This window comes from Phocoena sinus, chromosome 3 (genome assembly GCF_008692025.1).
Source record: "Phocoena sinus isolate mPhoSin1 chromosome 3, mPhoSin1.pri, whole genome shotgun sequence".
Lineage (NCBI taxonomy): Eukaryota > Metazoa > Chordata > Mammalia > Artiodactyla > Phocoenidae > Phocoena > Phocoena sinus.
Window position 1 is genome coordinate 139,691,032 of NC_045765.1, and position 20,191 is coordinate 139,711,222.

Consider the following 20,191-nt stretch of genomic DNA (forward strand, 5'->3'; position numbering starts at 1 on the left):
CTTCAAATGTTCCCATTGTCCATTTAACCCAGAGGAAACTTCTATCTTTATCTTTGTAATACCCAACCATGAGAATACAGACTGTCCTCTGGAACTGTCTGAATTTCAGCTCAGTCTTACCTCTCTAGCCCCTTTCTATATTCCTCAGTCCTCTTTTATATGGCATTGAGGATGTTTCTGAGAGTGACTGACCCCACAGCTTAAGTTCTCAGAAAGTGGCCTTTTGTTCTCAGCTATGGGCTTCAGTTCCTGGAAACAATTTTACATACTGGTGCACTCATTGTTAACTCTAAAGTTGACATTAGAGAAGAAACTCATATTTGGAGTAATCAAGGCGTTCTTGTCCTCTCAGCAAGAGAAGGACTATGGCTAACCTTTTGTTAGCAGGACCCATCCATTTACTTAGATTTAGCAAGTTACCCAGGGATTAATTGACTTAAAAGCTCATGCTCTTAACCACAATACAAATACACTTACAAAGCTATATAATATATAATTTTATATATATATATATATAATTATATATAATATATAATTATATATATATAATTATATAGAAGACTCTTGTATTACAATTAATAAGTGTTAAAAAGTGTTCAGAGGAGGTACAGGCTACCATCGGCTAGGTCGATCAGGATTAGCTTCAAAATGTAGCCAGGAATTGATCTGGATGCAGATAGGCAGAGAGGAGAGACAATACGACATTGATTGAGTAGGGCTTGGCATGGTAGCAAAGGAACAATAATCTTATTAGTTTAGAAAATTGTCAATTTTTCAGATGATAAAGAGGGATTAAGGAGGATGGATAAATGATTCTAGAAAGAAAAGTTGATTGGATCAAAATATGGAAGATTTTGATCATCAGAATTTAATAATTCAGACTTTAATTTGAAGGCAATTGGGAGTAGTACCATGCTTAAAGTGAAATTTTAGAAAGAGGAATCCCAATGCATGCCAGATAAAATGAGAGCAATTGGAGGAAAGAATAGCTGGGTGGTAAGTTAACATATGAGTTGGCTATACGCCATCTCTTCTTTTCTAGTCTTCATATATAAATGCTTGCTTTCCTCTCTTGGACAGCCTTTATTCAGAAGATATCTGTGTGCTTGATACTCGCTCCAGTCATCACTTTACTTCAACCACTTGTAAGTTTTTGGCCGAGAACTGTTTAAACAATCAGCAACTCCATTTTCTACATATTGGTTCATGCCAAGATGGTCCACAGCTAGAATGGGGTCTTGAAAGGACAAAACTTTCATCCAGTAGCACAAAGAAAGAATCCTGTGGCTACGACACCTGCTACGACTGGGAAAAATGTTCAGGTAAGCTCCAGCAGTGACCCATACTAGAAAAGCTCTCACTTAACCTTCATCTCAACTAGTATATCTTACTTGCATTTATACATTCTTTCTTTAAAATAACTTTCCTTAATCAAAAATAATTCTTTTCATTGTAAAAAAAATTTATGAATTGATTGAAATAGAAGGGAAAAGTAGAACCCAGCTCATCCACAATTTTGGTGTAAATCTCTCCAATCTTTTTCTGCACATACATAATCAGTCACACCCTTAGACCCCAGTAAGAAGAACACCCATCCTGATCTATGCTTTAGGTACTCTTCTTCCCCATCCCCAGCTTTGGAGGGCCTTTATCAAAATTGTCTAAGTTTCCTCTGGCAGTTGGAACCAGCTGGGGCCAGCACAGGTACAGTGCCCTGAGCCTAGACATGGATACCAATTACCAGAAGCATCTGCCTCAAATTTTTTGAAGTCCTCTTGCAGTGCCTGGAATCACCCCAGGTTGGCAGGGTTAGATAGGCAGGATGTCTTGAGCCCACACATAGACCCTCATGGGCCAAGGCCCTGTTTCTTCTTTGTGGGACATTCTCCTACCCTCTCCTGCTTTTCTCCCCCACCAGGCATGGGGTCAACCAGATGTTCCAAGGAGCTCTGGGACTCCACCTGTAGAGTCATACCTCACTCACAGCTAGACCTCATTCCCAAAGAGAAGCCTGGTGAGCCACTAGCCAGCAAGGTAGTCTTTCTCCAAATTGCTTGAGATCAGACAGCTAGGATGGTGCTGACACTAATTTGAAGTGACTTTAATCATTTATATAAAGAGGCACCCCATTAAAAACGTCCCTGGGGCCTCACACACCTCAGAGGTAGCATTGATTATATTACAAGTTTTTAAAAAAATAGGATCATCTACTACATCTTATTTTATATATTGCTGTTTTTCACTAAATATATCATGAAACTATTTCCATGTCATAATATGTTATTCTGCCACACAATTTTCTTTTTTAAATTTAATTTTAATTATTTTTTTATACAGCAGGTTCTTATTAGCGATCCATTTCATACATATTAGTGTATATAAGTCAATCCCAATCTCCAAATTCATCACACTGCTTTCCCCCCTTGGTGTCCATATGTTTGTTCTCTACATCTGTGTCTCAATTTCTGCCCTGCAAACCGGTTCATCTATACCATTTTTCTAGGTTCCACATATATGCGTTAATATACGACATTTGTTTTTCTCTTTCTGACTTACTTCACTCTGTATGACAGTCTCTAGATTCATCCTCATCTCTACAAATGACACAATTTCGTTCCTTTTTATGGCTGAGTAATATTCCATTGTATATATGTACCACTTGTCTTTATTGATTCATCTGTCAATGGGCATTTAGGTTGCTTCCATGACCTGGCTCTTGTAAATAGTGCTGCAATGAACATTGGGGTGCATGTGTCTTTTTGAATTATGGTTTTCTCTGGGTATATGCCCAGTAATGGGATTGCTGGGTCATATGGTAATTCTGTTTTTAGTTTTTTAAGGAATCTCCATACTGTTCTCCATAGTGGCTGTATCAATTTACATTCCCACCAACAATAAAAGAGGGTTCCCTTTTCTCCACACCCTCTCCAGCATTTCTTGTTTGTAGATTTTCTGATGATGCTATGAGGTGTGAGGTGACACCTCATTGTAGTTTTGATTTGCATTTCTCTACTAATTAGTGATGCTGAGCAGCTTTTCATGTGCTTATTGGCCATCTGTATGTCTTCTTTGGAGAAATGTCTATTTAGGTCTTCTGCCCATTTTTGGATTGGGTTATTTGTTGTTTGAATATTGAGCTGCATGAGCTCTTTATATATTTTAGAGATTAATCCTTTGTCCATTGATTCGATGGCAAATATTTTCTCCCATTCTGAGGGTTGTCTTTTCATCTTGTTTGTAGTTTGCTTTGCAAAAGCTTTTAAGTTTCATTATGTCCCATTTGCTTATTTTTGTTTTTATTTCCATTACTCTAGGAGGTGGATCAAAAAAGATCGTGCTGTGATTTATGTCAAAGAGTGCTCTGCCTATGTTTTCCTCTAAGAGTTTTATACTGTCCGGTCTTACATATAGGTCTCTAATCAATTTAGTGTTTATTTTTGTCTATGGTGTTAGGGAGTGTTCTAATTTCATTCTTTTACATGTAGCTCTCCAGTTTTCCCAGCATAATTTATTGAAGAGGCTGTCTTTTCTCCATTGTATATCCTTTCCTCTTTTTCATAGATTAGTTGACCATAGGTGAGTGGGTTTATCTCTGGGCTTTCTATCCTGTTCCATTGATCTATATTTCTGTTTTTGTGCCAGTAGCATATTGGCTTGGTTACTGTAGCTTTGTAGTATAGTCTGAAGTCAGGGAGTCTGATTCCTCCAGCTCCATTTGTTTCCCTCAAGACTGCTTTGGTTATTCGGGGTCTTTTTTGTCTCCATACAAATTTTAAGATTTTTTGTTCTAGTTCTGTAAAAAATGCCATTGGTAATTTGATAGGGATTGCACTGAATGTGTAAATTGCTTTGGGTAGTATAGTCATTTTCATAATATTGATTATTCCAATCCAAGAACATGGTATATCTCTCCATCTGTTTGTATCATCTTTAATTTCTTTCATCAGTACCTTATAGTTTTTTGCATACAGGTGTTTTGTCTCTCTAGGTAGGTTTATTCCTAGGTATTTTATTCTTTTTGTTGCAATGGTAAATGGGAGTGTTTCCTTAATTTCTCTTTCATATTTTTCATCATTAGTGTATAGGAATGCAAGAGATTTCTGTGCATTAATTTTGTATCCCACTACTTTTCCAAATTCATTGATTAGCTCTAGTTGTTTTCTGGTAGCATCTTTATGATTCTCTATGTATAGTATCATGTCATCGGCAAACAGTGACAGTTTTATGTCTTTTTTCCAATTTGGATTCATTATATTTCTTTTTATTCTCTGATTGCCATGGATAGGACTTCCAAAACTATGTTGAATAATAGTGGCAACAGTGGACATCCTTGTCTTGTTCCTGATCTTGGAGGAAATGCTTTCAGTTTTTCCCCATTGAGAATAACGTTTGTTGTGGGTTTTTTGTATATAGCCTTTACTATGTTGAGGTAGGTTCCCTCTATGCCCACTTTCTGGAGAGTTTTATCATAAACGGGTGTTGAATTTTGTCAAAAGCTTTTCCTGCATCTATTGAGATGATCATATGGTTTTTATTCTTCAATTTGTTAATATGGTGTATCACATTGATTGATTTGCATATATTGAAGAATCCTTACACCCCTGGGATAAATCCCACTTGATCATGGTGTATGATCCTTTTAATGTGTTGTTGTATTCTGTTTGCTAGTATTTTGTTGAGGATTTTCGCATCTATATTCATCAGTGATATTGGTCTGTAATTTTCTTTTTTTCTAGTATCCTTGTCTGGTTTTGGTATCAGGGTGATGGTGGCCTCATAGAATGAGTTTGGGAGTGTTCCTTCCTCTGCAACTTTTTGAAAGAGTTTGAGAAGGATGGTGTTAGCTCTTCTCTAAATGGTTGATAGAATTCACCTGTGAAGCAATCTGGTCCTGGACTTTTGTTTGTTGGAAGATTTTTAATCACAGTTTCAATTTCATTACTTGTGATTGTCTGTTCATGTTTTCTATTTCTTCCTGGTTAAGTCTTCAAAAGCATACCTTTCTAAGAATTTGTCCATTTCTGCCAGGTTGTCCATTTTATTGGCACGGAGTTGCTTATAGTAGTCTCTTAGGATGCTTTATATTGCTGCGGTGTCTGTTATGACTTCTTTTTCATTTTCTAATTTTATCGATTTCAGTCCTCTCCCTCTTTACCTTGATGAGTCTGGCTAATGGTTTATCAATTCTGTTTATCTTCTCAAAGAACCAGCTTTTAGTTTTATTGATCTTTGCTATTGTTTTGTTTCTATTTCATTTATTTCTGCTCTGGTCTTTATGATCTCTTTCCTTCTGCTAACTCTGGTTTTGTTTGTTCTTCTTTCTCTAGGTTTTTTAGGTGTAACGTTAGATTTTTTATTTGAGATTTTTCTTGTTTCTTGAGGTAGGCTTGTATAGCTATAAACTTCCCTCTTAGAACTGCTTTTGCTGCATCCCATAGGTTTTGGATCGTCATATTTTCATTGTCATTTGGCTCTAGGTATTTTTTGATTTCTTCAGTGAACTCTTGGTTATTTAGTAACGTATTGCTTAGACTCCATGTGTTTGTGTTTTTTACATTCTGTTCTCTGTAATTAATTTCTAATCTCATAGCGTTGTGGTCAGAAAAGATGCCTGATATGATTTCATTTTTCTTAAATTTACTGAGGCTTGATTTGTGACCAAAGATGTGATCTATCCTGGAGAATGTTCCATGTGCACTTGAGAAGAAAGTGTAATCTGCTGTTTTTGGATGGAATTTCTTCTAAATGTCAATTAAATCTACCTGGTCTATTGTATCATTTAAAGTCCTTGTTTTCTTATTAATTTTCTGTTTGGATGATCTGTCCATTGGTGTAAGTGAGGTGTTAAAGTCCCCCACTATTATTGTGTTACTGTCGATTTCCTCTTTTACAGCTGTTAGCAGTTGCCATATGTATTGAGGTGCTCCTGTGTTGGGTGCATGTATAATTGTTATATCTTCTTCTTGAATTGATCCCTTGATCATTATGTAGTGTCCTTCCTTGTCTCTTGTAACATTCTTTATTTTAAAGTCTATTTATCTGATAGGAGTAGCGCTACTCCAGCTTTCTTTTGATATCCATTTGCATGGAATATCTTTTTCCATCCCCTCAGTTTCAGTCGGTATGTGTCCCTAGGTCTGAAGTGGGTCTCTTGTAGACAGCATATATCTGGGTCTTGTGTTCAGTGAGCCTCTGTCTTTTGGTTGGAGCATTTAATCCATTCACGTTTAAGGTAATCATCAATATATATGTTGCTATTACCATTTTCTTAATTGTTTGGGGGGTTTTTTGTAGGTCCTTTTCTTCTCTGTGTTTCCCACTTAGAGAAGTTCCTTTAGCCTTTGTTCTAGAGCTGGTTTTGTGGTGCTGATTTCCCTTAGCTTTTGCTTGTCTGTAAAGCTTTTGATTTCTCCATCGAATCCTAATGGGATCCTTGCCGGGTAGAGTAATCTTGGTTGTAGGTTCTTCCCTTTCATCACTTTAAATATGTCATGCCACTCCCTTCTGGCTTGTAGAGTTTCTGCTGAGAAATCAGCTCTTAACCTTATGGGAGTTACCTTCTATGTTATTTGTCGTTTTTCCCTTGCTGCTTTCAATAATTTTTCTTTGTCTTTAAGTTTTGCCAGTTTGATTAGTATGTGTCTCGGCGTGTTTCCCCTTGGGTTTATCCTGTATGGGACTCACTGCACTTCCTGGACTTGGGTGGCTATTTCCTTTCCCATGTTAGGGAAGTTTTCAAAAATAATCTCTTCAAATATTTTCTCGGGTCCTTTCTCTCTCTCTTCTCCTTCTGAGACCCTATGATGTGAATGTTGTTGTGTTTAATGTTGTCCCAGAGGTCTCTCAGGCTGTCTTCATTTCTTTTCATTCTTTTTTCTTTATTCTGTTCTACAGCAGTGAATTCCACCATTCTGTCTTTCAGGTCACTTATCCGTTCTTCTGCCTCAGTTATTCTGCTATTGATTCCTTCTAGTGTAGTTTTCATTTCAGTTATTGTATTCTTCATCTCTGTTTGTTTGTTCTTTAATTCCTCTAGGTCTTTGTTAAATATTTCTTGCATCTTCCCGTTCTTTGCCTCCATTCTTTTTTGGAGGTCCTGGATCATCTTCACTAACATTATTCTGAATTCTTTTTCTGGAAAGTTGCCTATTTCCACTTCATTTAGTTGTTTTTCTGGGGTGTTATCTTATTCCTTCATCCGGTACATAGCCCTCTGCCTTTTCATCTTGTCTATCTTTCTGTGAATGTGGTTTTTGTTCCACAAGCTGCAGAATTGTAGTTCTTCTTGCTTCTGCTGTCTGCCCTCTGGTGGATGAGGCCATCTAAGAGGCTTGTGCAAGTTTCCTGATGGGAGGGACTGGTGGTGGGTAGAGCTGGCTGTTGGTCTGGTGGGCAGAGCTCAGTAAAGCTTTAATCCGCTTGTCTGCTGATGGGTGGGGCTGGATTCCCTCTGTGTTGGTTGTTTGGCCTGAGGCAACTCAACACTGGAGCCTACCCGGGCTCTTTGTTGGTGCCAATGGCGGACTCTGGTAGGGGTCATGCCAAGGAGTATTTCCCTGAATTTCTGCTGCCAGTGTCCTGTCCTTATGGTGAGACACAGCCACCCCTGACCTCTGCAGGAGACCCTCCAACACCAGCTGGTAGGTCTGCTTCAGTTTCCTAAGGAATCACTGCTCCTTCCCCTGGGTCCTGATGTGCATACTACTTTGTGTGTGCCCTCCAAGAGTGGAGTCTCTGTTTCCCCCAGTCCTGTCAAAGTCCTGAAATCAAATCCTGCTAGCCTTCAAAGTCTGATTCTCTAGGAATTTCTCCTCGTTTCCTAGGTTAGGAAGACTGACGTGGGGCTCAGAACCTTCACTCCAGTGGGTTGATTTCTGTGGTATAATTGTTCTCCAGTTTGTGAGTCACCCACCCTGCAGTTACGGGATTTGATTTTATTGTGATTGCACCCCTCCTACCATCTCACTGTGGCTTCTCCTTTTGTATTTGGATGTGGGGTATCTTTTTTGGTGAGTTGCAGTGTCTTCCTGTTGAAGATTGTTCAGCAGTTAGTTGTGATTCCAGTGCTCTCACAAGAGGGAGTGAGAGCACGTCCTTCTACTTCGCCATCTTGAACAAACCTGTGACTGGCCTCTTTCCACATAATGTTCAATGTCTGCAAAAGCCTATATGGACATTCTGTGATTTACTTAATCAGTCTCCTGTTAGTCCTTCAGATTTTTCCCAAGATTTTGCTATTATAAGCAGTGTTGTAATAGACAAATCTATCACAGATAGATCTATACTCTAAGACCATTTCTTTAGGCTCTACCTTAGAAAATGGAATTCTAGATAAATATTATTTTAAAATATAAAGTCTTTCTTGGTACAATGTATCAACTTGATTTCTAGAAACGTTTTTATCATATTAAATTCATATTGACCATGTGTCATAAAGACTGCCTTCCATACCCTCACCAAAACTTGGAACTGTTACCCCTTTATAGCTCTGCCTATTTGATACGTAAGAGGTAGCATTACCTTTCCATTTTCTGTAAGTGTATTGCCTATTGGCATTTCATTTGTGAATTGCTTAAAAACAGAAACTTCACAGCAGTACATTTGTCTAAGATGAAATTGGAACCTGAAATAGTAAAATTAAGCTTCATATAATACATAAATATGGGTTGAAGATTAGGATTTAACAGAACTCAAATAAGCAGCTAGATTTCCCTTATGGCACATCTTCAAAAACTCATCTGAAATCAAGGCATAAATTAAGCAATGGAAAATTATTGAATTGCTAACATCCAACTTTTGCCGAAACCACGTTACTTTTCAAAAACAAAGACAAAAACCTTATTATTACCCTTAGCTTCTCTTTCACTTTTCAAACCAATATTCTTCAACTCAGTCCTTGAAAAGGGGAGAGACCTTATAACCCACATCTAGGTTCTTCCTGATCCACTTAAAACTGATTATCAAGACCCAGCTCCCTTGACGGGTGGTGGGATTGAATCCATGACAGAGGGTCACCATGGGTGGCACAGTCGGCAGGCCATCTGATGGTGGCCACTCAGCAGGTCAGTGTCTAGGGGTTCTGACCTTCAACCATATCGAAACAAGGCAATTTCATATAAGAGACTGCAAACTAGGGCCAGACATGTACAGTGCCCAACTCTAATCATTATTAAATCATCACATAGGTAAACATTACTACTCATTTTTTTGCTGCCTGACCAACACCATTATCCAACTGACATCTCTCTCAGAGAAAATAATTTGCAGTAGACAAGAGCTGAAAATACTATGCAACTATGTATTTATTTAAATAGTGTATTTAAAATATAACTTTTTCTCTAAAAATTATAATGTACAAACATTATTGTCAAATATATATACAGAAAATAAAAGGGATTTGAACAACAGGGAGGATAAATGGTTCCTGTCTGTACAACAATAGGTAGTACACGTATTTGGGGATGTGTTTAGAGTTAGCATTTGTTTTCCTTAATTATCATGGAGAAAGAACTTCATGGAACTCTTCTACTGCAAAGAGTTTCTTTTTTTTTTTTCTTTTCCTTTTCCCACAAATAATTCTTTCCAAGCCTGTCTGACAATATGTGGCTTATGATTTAGTCAAAATCTACCTTTACCATTGGCCCTTTGTGGAACGTATATCTAAATACCACAATTCCTAGGAGCCTAAGTTTGCCTTTAAAAAAGAACATAGAGAAACACCCAGCTCTACCCACCACCAGTCCCTCCCATCAGGAAATTTGCACAAGCCTCTTAGATAGCCTCATCCACCAGAGGGCAGACAGCAGAAGCAAGAAGAACTACAATCCTGCAGCCTGTGAAACAAAAACCACATTCGCAGAAAGGTAAGATGAAAAGGCAGAGGGCTACGTACCAGATGAAGGAAGAAAATAAAACCCCAGCAAAACAACTAAATGAAGTTGAGATACACAACCTTCCAGAAAAAGAATTCAGAATAATGGTAGTGAAGATGATCTGGGACCTCGGAAAAACAATGGACGCAAAGATTGAGAAGATGCAAGAAATGATTAACAAAGGCCTAGAAGAACTAAAGAACAAACAGAGATGAACAATACCATAACTGAAATGAAAAATACACTAGACGGAATCAATAGCAGAATAACTGAGGCAGAAGAACGGATAAGTGACCTGAAAGACAGAATGGTGGAATTCACTGCTGTAGAACAGAATAAAGAAAAAAGAACAAAAAGAAATGAAGACAGCCTAAGAGGCCTCTGGGACAACATTAAACACAACAACATTCACATCATAGGGTCCCAGAAGGAGAAGAGAGAGAGAAAGGACCCAAGAAAATATTTGAAGAGATTATAGTTGAAAACTTCCCTAACATGGGAAAGGAAATAGCCACCCAAGTCCAGGAAGTGCAGTGAGTCCCATACAGGATAAACCCAAGGGGAAACACGCCGAGACACATACTAATCAAACTGGCAAAACTTAAAGACAAAGAAAAATTATTGAAAGCAGCAAGGGAAAAACGACAAATAACATAGAAGGTAACTCCCATAAGGTTAAGAGCTGATTTCTCAGCAGAAACTCTACAAGCCAGAAGGGAGTGGCATGACATATTTAAAGTGATGAAAGGGAAGAACCTACAACCAAGATTACTCTACCCGGCAAGGATCCCATTAGGATTCAAGGGAAAAATCAAAAGCCTTACAGACAAGCAAAAGCTAAGGGAAATCAGCACCATGAAACCAGCTCTAGAACAAAGGCTAAAGGAACTTCTCTAAGTGGGAAACAAAAGAGAAGAAAAGGACCTACAAAAGCAAACCCAAAACAATTAAGAAAATGGTCATAGGTACATACATATCAATAATTACCTTAAACGTGAATGGATTAAATGCTCCAACCAAAAGACACAGGCTTGCTGAATGGATGCAAAAAGAAGACACATATATATGCTGTCTACAAGAGACCCACTTCAGACCTAGGGACACATACAGACTGAAACTGAGGGGATGGAAAAAGATATTCCATGCAAATGGATATCAAAAAAAAGCTGGAGTAGCGTTACTCCTATCGGATAAAAGAGACTATAAAATAAAGAATGTTACAAGAGACAAGGTAGAGCACTACATAATGATCAAGGGATCAATTCAAGAAGAAGATATAACAAATATATATGCAACCAACACAGGAGCATCTCAATACATAAGGCAACTGCTAACAGCTGTAAAAGAGGAAATCGACAGTAACACAATAATAGTGAGGGATTTTAACACCTCATTTTTACCAATGGACAGATCATCCTAAATGAAAATAAAAAAGGAAACAGAAGCTTTAAATGACACAATAGACCAGATAGATTTAATTGATATTTACAGGACATTCCATCCAGAAACAGCAGATTACACTTTCTTCTCAAGTGCACATGGAACATTCTCCAGGATAGATCACATTTTAGGTCACAAATCAAGCCTCGGTAAATTTAAGAAAATTGAAATCATATCAGGCATCTTTTCTGACCACGACGCTATGAGATTAGAAATTAATTACAGGGGAAAAAACGTAAAAAAGACAAACACATGGAGGCTAAACACTAAGTTACCTAATAAACAAAAGATCACTGAAGAAATCAAAGAGGAAATCAAAAACTACCTAGAGGCAAATGACAATGAAAACACAATGATCCAAAACCTATGGAATGCAGCAAAAGCAGGTCTAAGAGGGAAGGTTATAGCTATACAAGCCTACCTCAAGAAACAAGAAAAAGCTCAAATAAAAAATCTAACCTTACACCTAAAGGAACAAGAGAAGGAAGAACAAACAAAACCCAAAGTTAGCAGAAGGAAAGCAATCATAAAGATCAGGGCAGAAATAAATTAAATAGAAACAAAGAAAACAATACCAAAGATCAATAAAACTAAAAGCTGGTTCTTTGAGAAGATAAAATTGATAAACCATTAGCCAGACTCATCAAGATAAAGGGGAGAGGACTCAAATCAATAAAATTAGAAATGACAAAGGAGAGTTACAACAGACACCACAGAAATACAAAGCATCCTAAGAGACTACTAAAAGCAACTCTTCGCCAATAAAATGGACAACCTGGAAGAAATGGAAAAATTCTTAGAAAGCAATAACCTTCAAAGGCTTAACCAGGAAGAAATAGAAAATATGAACAGACCAATCACAAGTAATGAAATTGAAACTGTGATTAAAAATCTTCCAACAAACAAAAGTCCAGGACCAGATTGCACCACAGGTGAATTCTATCAAACATTTAGAGGAGAGGTAACACCCATCCTTCTCAAACTCTTTCAAAACACTGTAGAGGAAGGAACACTCCCAAACTCATTCTATGAGGCCGCCATCACCCTGATACCAAAACCAGACAAAGATACTACAAAAAAGGAAAATTACAGACCAATGTCACTGATGAATATAGATGCAAAAATCCTCAACAAAATACTAGCAAACAGAATACAACAACACATTAAAAGAATCATACACCATGATCAAGTGGGATGTATCACAGGGATGCAAGGATTCTTCAATATACGCAAATCAATCAATGTGATACACCATATTAACAAATTGCAGAATAAAAACCATATGATCATCTCAATAGATGCAGGAAAAGCTTTTGACAAAATTCAACACCCGTTTATGATAAAACTCTCCAGAAAGTGGGCATAGAGGGAACCTATCTCAACACAATAAAGGCCATATATGACAAACCCACAGCAAACATCATTCTCAATGGTAAAAAACTGAAAGCATTTCCTCCAAGAGATTTCCTGCAATCTCACTACTGGGCATATACCCACAGAAAACCATAATTCAAAAAGACACATGCACCCCAATGTTCATTGCAGCACTGTTTACAATAGCCCTGTCATGGAAACAACCTAAATGCCCATCGACAGATGAATGGATAAAGAAGATGTGGCACATATATACAATGGAATATTACTCAGCCATAAAAAGGAAAGAAATTGGGTCATTTGTTGAGACATGGATGGATCTAGAGATTGTCATACAGAGTGAAGTAAGTCAGAACAAGAAAAACAAATATCGTATATTAACGCATATATGTGGAACCTAGAAAAATGGTACAGATGAACCAGTTTGCAGGGCAGAAATTGAGACTCAGATGTAGAGAACAAACGTATGGACACCAAGGGCGGAAAGCCGCGGGGGTGTGGGGGTGTGATGTGATGAGTTGGGTGATTGGGATTGACATGTATACACTGATGTGTATAAAATTGATGACTAATAAGAACCTACTATATAAAAAAAATAGGGCTTCCCTGGTGGCACAGTAGTTGAGAGTCAGCCTGCCGATGCAGGGGACACGGGTTCGTGTCCCGGTCCAGAACGACCCCACATGCCGCGGAGCGGCTGGGCCCGTGAGCCATGGCCGCTGAGCCTGCGCGTCCAGAGCCTGTGCTCCGCAACGGGAGAGGCCCCAACACTGAGAGGCCTGTGTACCGCAAAATAAATAAATATATAAATAAATAAAATATCCTTTGATCCTACACACAGTTAGAAAACTAAAAGCCTTTTTCCCCCTAAAGTTATGGTCTGCCTGTGCCAGCCTTCTTAGTTGGTGAGCAAAAGTCAGTGTCACAGAGATTTCTGTTCCTGTAGCACTACAGAACAGAGTCAATGTACAAACCACTGCATTTATAAAGAGAGGAAACTAAAAATGTATTTTATACCCAACCCACTCATGGAAAATTGGGATATTACTAATTTTGGGTTGAATTGAATGTCACCTTGATTAAATTGTGTTCTTGATTACATTCTGTACTACTTACTCTTTTCCTTCTCTATCAAAAATGAAATGATAAAAAGTTTAAAATGGAACTCCAAAGTAACATGAAGTTCACTTTGCAAAACTCAGAACACAGAAGCTTCCCCAAGGAGCCTACTTTTATAGCTATGAAATGTTTTATCTGAATTTCAAAAATATCCAGCATCAACCAACAGGCGGGGAAAATGTATTCAATAAACATCCATTTAGTATCCAATACGCCAAAGTCACTGTACATAGTAAGGTGAGAGGTGTGACGATAAAGGAGCTTTGTACCCTCAAATTGTTCAGTTTGGGGAGTTAATTTTCACAGTTTTTCAAATGATTACATGAATAACTTTAATACAAGACAGTATGTGACAAGAGTGGTAAGAGAGATAAATACCTTCTGGCCAGGAAGGGTTTCATAAGGATGGAAACATGAATTAGTGGAGGTGACAGGAAGGGCCTTTTCATGCTAATAATCTGAAAATCATCTTGCTAGGAGTATTTAAGCTATAACCATACTAAAAGAGTTGTGACCATGGCCTTTCCACAAGCCTGGGGAACTGACATCCTCTCTAGAGCTAGAACAGTCTCCTGTTCTTCACCAAACCCTATAGTTTCCAACAACAAACAAGACTCTCCCCAACTAGAATTTCTCTAGCTGGTTGGCAAAAGTGTAAAAGGGAAATTCACGCCTTTTCATGAACTATTTCCTACTGAGGACAGGAAGCTTATACGCTTAATGATCATCTCCCCATTCCCTTTCCCTATTTTCTCCCATCAGTTGAGACACGTGGGAAAGAACTGATACCTGCCCCAAAGAGACTACAGCCTGATCCTCAGGCTGACTCAGATATTTTGGCAACATAAATTATCACAGATCCACCAAATACGTTTCTTTTTGAATACTTATACCTGCACCCTCAAATTCAGAATTGAAATCAATTGATGAAGCAGAATTAATTGAGCACCTTGTTAACAACTGAATGGGATAAACAGATGGAGGAGCCATAGTTACTGCTCTCTAACAAAGCACTTGTAACTGTCTTGGGAGAAAGACATATGAAAAGCTAACTGACAAGAAAGTATAAAAATATCAGAGGTAGTGCTGACAAATTTACACCATTAAAGTTTATTTAAAGGAAACATCAGTGGGGGTACGTGGCTATAAAATGCTTCATGAAAGAGGTGAGGCTTGTAGACATCGGACATGTGGGGAACTGGAAAGAACACATCAGTCCGGCAAAGGAAGGGGCTAGTGTGGGCAAAGGACACAACCTGGAACACTTTCGGGGTCTTGCTTGGGAAAGAGAGGGAGTCACTCTACCTGGGATGGAGAAAGCAGAAAAGATAATGTTGTGAAGGGATGTTGAGACCATCTGTGGAGGACCTTGAACTTTGACTAAAACATGCGTGTGTATAAATGAGCCTATATCCATTTACTTAAAACTGGTTTAATATGCTTGGCTTTGGTAACTTTACCCCTAAGTGATCATTTTAAAACTCTTTCATGAACACAAGATTTATACGAATTATGAAGTGTTGGGGTGGTTTTGAAACCAGGCCTTATAAAAGTATCACCTAATTTAACTGCTTATTAAAAATCCAGATCCCTAGTCATAACCCAGGAATATTCTAGAAAGAAATTTAAAATGTGACACAGAGTTATGTTAAAAGAGTTCAGGCTTGCGAGTCATTCATGATTTAAAATATGCCTCTACCACTTACTAATTGTGGGACCATAGGCGTATCACTTAACCTCTCTGAGCTGAGTTTCTTCATCTGTAGAATTAGTATAATGCCATATCGTTCATATGTTTATTGTGAGAATTAAATGGAATAAATCACACAAAGCACTTGGCATAGTGTGTGGTTTCATGGTGCAGGCTCAATAAATGATACCTTAGATAACTGTTCCCAGGTGGTGCCAATGAGAGAAGAACATGAAGGACAGACTGAAGACATTGTGTAAATGGATTGATTGGATGTGGGCAGTGAGTCAGAGGGAGGTGTCAGAGGTAGCCCAGCTCTTGCACCTTACTGACTTACCAGTGCCCTCTCCTCTCTTATACCCAGATCACACCATTCAGCCACAGTTGGGTCATTGCCTTTGTTCCAGCATTCGCACTCATTGCCACCAAAGTGCTCACTGCTCTGGGGACAAGTTAGGTAAAATCAAACCTTAAAGCACTGTGGTGAGTCACGCTGTCTCTCTCATTGCAGCTGCCACCTCCAAGTGTGTCTGCCTATTGCCCTCCCAGTGCTTCAAGAGTGGAAACCAGCTCTTCTGCGTCAAAATGGGATCATCAATGAGCCACAGAACAGTGAACACCTGTGAAGTAGGAGCTGTCAGGTGTGCCAACAGGAAAGTGGAAATACTGCATCCTGGGAGGTGTAAGACCTAACACAGTTACTGATAAACAGATTTACTGCCCCCAAATAATCCCTACAAAAGGACACTCTTGAACCAACAGCAGACTGTCATATCCAGGAGTGACCAACATAAATCCTTTTGTGTTCATTTCACATTATTGTTCTCCCTGCCTCCCGTGTCTTCTCCCCTGTCCAGTTCCCATCCATGATGCTCTGTAGCATACCCCTAGGTAATAACGTCCACATCAATCTAATAAATTCTTCTGTTCATGTTGCACTAAAATGATGGGACTTCTGAGGACCTTATGAAGCCTGTGGTATTAAGCATCCTGACAAGTAGAAATCAGAACAAAAACTGTAATTTTCTTCAATGAATCAATAAGCATAGAAATCTACAACAACTTGTATAACACATTCTTGAAACCCAACCTTCATGCATTCACTCAACAGATAATTGTGAATGTCTACAATGTTCCCGGTACTGTTTAAGGTGCTGGGGAATCAGCAGTGACTAAAACATACAAAAGCCCTTGCCTTCATAAAGCTCACATTCATGTGAAGGAAGACATACAGAACATAAAATAAGCAAATAAAATATATGGTATGTTTGATGGTGATAATTGCTATGGAGAAGATAATGCAGGGAAAGGTGAGTCCCATCCTTAATCCTCTTACACGAGGAAATATTCTATAGTTAATAAGCATCACAGTAAGGATGATTGGACTCAAGTGGAAGTTGCCTTGCTTAGTTAATAAACTTCTGGAGTTTTCTCCTTAGGAGACTCTCTTTGCCTCAGCTAAAGTGCATCAGAAAGCTTTTAAGCTAAAGTGTGTGATGGATGGAAAATCATAAGAGAATTTCAAAGGAATAATTTTTAAGGTAAGGCATATCTTTCATATTAGGCCATACCAAGTAGACACCCACTTCTTAGAGTATCATTTTGAATTGGGGAAGAGAAACATCGTTGGAACAGCAGTTCTCAAACATGAGTGCACACTGGAATCGCTTGGAGCACTTGCTAATATAGATGCCTGCGACCTAGCCCCAGTTTCTGGTTCAATAGTTCTGGGGTGGGGCCTGAGAATCTGTATTTCTAACAACTTTCCATGTGGGACTGCTCATGATGATGGGGGTGTCGCATTGTGAGAACACTTAGCCTAGAAATGGAGTCATCAAACAGCTAATACACTACTGAAATAATGATCTCAAAACCTTAGCCAGCCAATCTCCAAGCAGGTGAGTGGAAGCAGATTCCCTTCCTCTAAAACTCACTGGGATGCCCAGCTAATGGAAGGGGTCTATGAGTCACAGCCATCTGGCAGCACCCTCTTTAGACCTTATACATTAAATCTCACTCCTCCATCTCATTAATCATAAGATCTTGGCAAAAATATAAAACATCTTGGAATATCAAAGGCTAAGTATGAGGAAGGGAAAAACCAAGAAAGAGAAAACACATTTTCCTGGTGTAACGGCAATTGAGTGGGAATTGATCTTTGCCAGGAGTCAGTGACGCATCTTTTCCCAGTCATGCCACCCTACACCCCTCTCACTACAAAAATGGTGCAGGTCACTTTTGTAAGCTTCGCGCCTTCAGCACTCCCAAGACGCCAAAGTGAGGGCAAAGTTTAGGCATGAAATATTCCCACATTCAAAGGAGAACCACCAACAACTGAGTCAAGACACTTTGCTCAGGACTGACGATTCTCACACCAGCTCCACACCTTTCCGGGCTGTACAGCAAGACTAGGGGTGGGAGGGGAGCCATAGGGAGCTGCAGGCGCAGGAAGGCAGTGCTCATAGTAAGAGTCCTGTTATCTCCCTCAAGTCCTTTTATTCTCCTTGCTGAGGAGGAGGAGGATGCTGTAAGTATCCACTGAAGCCAGGCAACCAAAGCTTGAAAGAATCATTTGTTAGGGCACCGACATCCAGGATATACAGTGCTGCCCTCGACGGCTGGAGGATGTGGAATCAGAGCTGCCACTGGTGAGCAGGTTGCTGGAGGAGTTTCTGGGAGGCATGGATTCACACCGGGAGAGTTCTCTCTTACAGGAGCACAAGACCACTTCCTGCCTAGGGCATACTGAAGGCAGGATGATGACAGAATGGTCTGCACTGTTTCCATAGTGACAAGGGAGTGCTGTGGCATGACTGGGAAAAAGATGGATGCAGCCCTTTCTCCATCTCAGTCCCAGGGTGTAAGGAAAGAATGGAGAACTTTGGTGGTTCCCATGGCTCCCTAGGAAGGAGCAGAGAGAAGAGGAAAAGCAGGCGCTCTGAGGCCACCCTGCATCTTGGACATGAACATACGGGAAGCACCAAATGGAGACTTAGCTGTCTCTCTCACAGGAAGTTCTGGGGGACAGTGTTGTTAGGAGAAAAGCAAACATCACCCCAGGGAAACACAGGGGCCACCAATAACATAGGACCAGATTCATTTAGAACAAGACCAAAGGGGACACCCCATCACTGACTCCTGCTGTCTCTCTGAGTTCACTTCCTTCCAACACCAGATCCAGCAGATGCAGGGGACAAGGTATCCTAGAATGAGACATGCCTCTCCATCACTTCTATGAGGGGTAGGAAATTTGCGAGAACAATCCTCATCAAGACCCCAAGTCCTCTGACCCAGAAGCCTGGCTGACACTGGAGGTGGGGAAAGAGATGAGATGTAAATTGGATATAAGATTAGAGACTTAAACTGGACTGAATTTTTAAAATAGTGACTGACCAGCAATCCATGTGATCTGTCTCAGACTTAATTGAGGCAAGGGAAGACAGGGATTTGGCAGAACCTAGAGAAAACCATGACTATTATTAGCTTGCTGCGGCCACCATAACAAAGTACCACAACCTGCATGGCTTAAAATAGCAGAAACATATTGTCTCACAGTTCTGGAGGCCAGAAATCTGAAATCAATCTGTCCACCAGGCCACGTTCCTTCTGAAGACTCTAGGAGAGGATTCTTCCCTGCCTCTTTTGGCTTTTGGTGTTTGCCAGAAATCCTTGCCATTCCTTGGTTTGTAGATGCATCACTCCAGTCTTTGCCTCCATCACCTCATGGCCACCTTCACTGCCTTCCTTCTGTGCATGTCTGTCTGCCCAAATGTGCATCATCTTATGAGGAGAGCAGCCTTGTTGGATTAGCGTCCACTCTAATGACCTCATCGTAATTAGATTACATCTGCAAAGACCCTATTTCTAAATAGTTTTACATTCGCAGGTACCAGGGGTTTGGACTTCAACTTATCTTTTACTGCAGACACCATTCAACTCACAGCACTGTGATTGGGAAAAAAATGTTTCCTGTTTACACCCCATAATATAATCAAAGGTTTATACCAGCTATTGCATTCATATTGTTTGATTAAAATCAGTCAAGCTTGCTTGTTTGCCTTATTTTATTCTTTAACTTGTAGCAACCTTCCCTTTTAATGGTCATTGGTTGGTCTTTTTTACCACTTTAGTTACCTTTGTTTCAAAGGATTTTTTGAGTGCAGGAATCCATTAAAGTTTGCATTAGGCTAATTTACATACCATTTACCCGTTGAATTTTTCACACTTTGACATTAATATTTTTTTAACGTTTATATTGGAGTTTAATTGTTTTACAACCTTGTGTTAGTTTTTGTATAACAAAGTGAATCAGCTATATGACATTAATATTAATATAGCAATTTAGTACAGTGTTAAGAGCTAGTGATAAAATTGTCATCATGAAGCAGAGTGCAAAACTGAAACATATTAAATACCTGGAATTTGGACCTAGAATCTCCTGCACTGTCCTAGAAGATTAAACAAATTCTAGATCAAAGGTAAAACCTTCATCCTCTTAGGCTATTAGAGATGAATGCTAAGCTTTGGTGCCTGTAGCTTAAATAACTGGAAACCAACTCAGGTCTTTTTTTTAATATGGATTTTAATTTTTGTTGATTCTGCAAGATATTGACAAAATAAATGAGACCCCAGTTTAAAGAACTTTATAAATAGACGTGCTATATATCTCAGATGTCCTAGAAGCAGAGTTCTAAGA

At 39.1% G+C, this 20,191-nt stretch overlaps 1 protein-coding gene across 1 annotated transcript in view; it reads left to right on the plus strand.

The window, feature by feature from the left end:
* C6 (complement C6) overlaps positions 1 to 16,188 on the plus strand; it is an 84,447-nt gene extending 68,259 nt beyond the window's left edge. Inside the window, exons 16-17 of the mRNA XM_032627153.1 lie at positions 1,081 to 1,322; positions 16,007 to 16,188. Coding sequence (XP_032483044.1) covers positions 1,081 to 1,322; positions 16,007 to 16,188 — 424 coding nt within the window. The remainder of the gene's footprint in view (positions 1 to 1,080; positions 1,323 to 16,006) is intronic.
* Positions 16,189 to 20,191: the final 4,003 nt, after the last annotated feature.